This window comes from Miscanthus floridulus, chromosome 5 (assembly GCF_019320115.1).
Source record: "Miscanthus floridulus cultivar M001 chromosome 5, ASM1932011v1, whole genome shotgun sequence".
NCBI classification, from domain to species: Eukaryota; Viridiplantae; Streptophyta; class Magnoliopsida; order Poales; family Poaceae; genus Miscanthus; species Miscanthus floridulus.
Window position 1 is genome coordinate 110,423,070 of NC_089584.1, and position 2,304 is coordinate 110,425,373.

The 2,304-nt window shown below is 59.6% G+C and overlaps 1 protein-coding gene across 1 annotated transcript; it reads right to left on the bottom strand.

Moving 5' to 3' along the window:
* Window positions 1–249: 249 nt before the first annotated feature.
* Window positions 250–1,491, bottom strand: LOC136453017 (dof zinc finger protein 5-like). The gene has a single exon (XM_066453595.1). The coding sequence runs from the start codon at window positions 1,359–1,361 to the stop codon at window positions 612–614; it is 750 nt and encodes a 249-aa protein (XP_066309692.1). The 5' UTR covers window positions 1,362–1,491; the 3' UTR covers window positions 250–611.
* Window positions 1,492–2,304: the final 813 nt, after the last annotated feature.

A 2,304-nucleotide genomic window follows, 5' to 3' on the forward strand; every position in this document is an offset into this window, starting at 1 on the left:
TGTTCTGGATAAAAAAAAAACGAAACAAGCAGGTCTAAGGGCACCCGGACCAATGCATGCCGTGAGCTCCATCTGCAGAGCATCAGCACTCCGTCGTCACCTTTTCCCAGGATTCCAGGAATGTAAGGAGGACGCTGATCAAGCAGTGAGCACCGACTCCCTCCCGGGGATCCGAGTTAAGGACTGGACAGGACAGGAGTGCATGGGATCGCTGATCGTGATCGCATCACATTCAGTTGAGCACGCACGCTGAGTATGCAACCTTACCTTCCCCTGCTGTTACATTACACCTTTTTTACACACATCTGCAAGGTCACTAGTAGCTAAAGCCAAGCTTTTAGTAGGAAACAGCAGAAGGAAACAGACGAGCTAGACACAGAGAAAAGGAAAGAAAACAGAAGCCATTTCCATGTCCTCCATCCATCCATCAATCCATACCCACTTTGGTGTTTTTGCGTAAGCTTGAAGAACGTACAAACAAGGCAGCCTTCCCACCTCATTACTAGCAACTTACGCGAGTCAAACCACCCTACTTACTAGCTCTCTATCCGATTCCGAGGGGCCTGCCTGCGCTCGATCAATCGGATCGTCACGTCAGGATCAGGACTAGCTCAGAACCGGCGGTCGGGGCAGACCGGCCACCGCTCGCCGTAGACGGCCGGTGACGGCGACGTCGGGGAGGAAGGGTGCTGGCCAGGGAAGGCGAGGACGAAGCCCGCCGCCGCTTGAGCGGGGTGCAGGTGGTGGTGGGCTGGCACAGGCACGGGCACGGGGACGGCGCCGGCGGGGCCGAGGGGCCGGTTCTTGCGGCGGCCGGCGCCGACGGGGACGTTGCGGAGCGCGCCGCCCGCGGTCCAGTAGCGGTGGCAGTCCTTGCAGAAGTGGCGCGGCTGGTTGACGTTGTAGTTGTTGAAGTAGCAGAACTTGGTGTTGCGGCTCCGGCACCGCGGGCACGGCAGCGGCGGCGCCGACGACGCGGCCGCCGCGGCGCGCGCCTCCGCGGTGTCCTGATGCTGATGCTGATGATGATGCCGCGGGCGCGGCTGCTGCTGCTGCTGCTGGCCTTTGCTGTCGTCGCTCTCGGCCGCCTGCGCCGGCCCGCCGCCGGCGGCGGCGGAGTGTTGCTGCTTGTCCGCGACGACGAAGTCGTGGTCCGCCGCCGCCGCCTCCCGCTTCACCATCGGCTGGTCGCGCTCGTCCGGATCGTCCCTCTCCCGCGCGAAGGCGGCCGTGCTCCTCGACGCCGCCGCGGCAGCAGCCTCCTGCGCCGGCGGGGCGGTGTCGGCGCACAGCTGCGTGATGACCTTGCCGAAGAGCTTGAACCCGCCGGGCGCGGGGGCCATCTCGACGTGGGACAACATTTGGTGCTGCTTCGTCAAAGCAAGGAAACACCAGTAAATGGAAGTGCTAGTAGTAGCTAGAGAGAGGATAGGGATAGGGAAGGGGCGCCCGGACTCCGGAGCGAGAGCGAGAGGCTCGGCGGTGGTGACAGACCAGGGAGCTAGGGGGCGGGGACGAAGGGGTCGTTGCTACTTAAATGCCCTCTCGGCCTCGGCTAGGCCCGTCCGTCACAAGACCAAGACAGACGGAACCCGCAGCAGATGCATGGACGGATACACACACATGACTGTCAGACTGTTCGTTTGGCCGTGGAATTTCCAGCCGAAATAGTATTTTTCTCTTACACAAATCAGTCAACAGTACTTTTTCACGAACCAGCAACGATACGAACCAGCCAACCGAACAGGCTGTGAGTTGGGTTTGGGTCGGGCCGGGTCAGCCTACGGGGTGGTGAAAGTGAAACCAAAAAAAGGTTACGGCGCGGGTGGCGCGGGCGAGGGTTCGACTCGACTCCTGTGATCAAAGTCACTTCCTGTGATTTGGTTTGGTTTGCAGCTTGGCTTTGCGAGATGACGATCGATACCGATCGAGGCCCGGGCGAAGCTACGTGAAGGCATTGGGGTCAGCAGACACCGAGGACTTTGCCGTAGCCTGTTATAGCCAACGATTTTTCACCACGTTGACCTCAGTAGAAAATATGTCAGACCCCAGCAAGTTGGCAGCCCAGCAGTTCAACCCATCTTCTGCTTCCTATACCTGGAACATGATTACAGTACGTAAATATAAATTGCAACCAGATACTGTACAGGCAACAGCCCAGAAGGCCGAACGTTTGCCTTCAGCCTCCGCTACAGCCTGGAGCCCTGGACTGAGTAGTCGTCGTTTCATCTTCCGATCTCCATTGTTCTAACATTTGGCAAGCGGCGCCGGTGCCCAGCACCCAGCGGCCGCTCGTCCGTTCTC

What these genes read in the sequence shown, in the direction of transcription:
- LOC136453017 (XM_066453595.1), bottom strand. Translation starts at nt 1,361, where the DNA reads ATGTTGTCCCACGTCGAGATGGCCCCCGCGCCCGGCGGGTTCAAGCTC.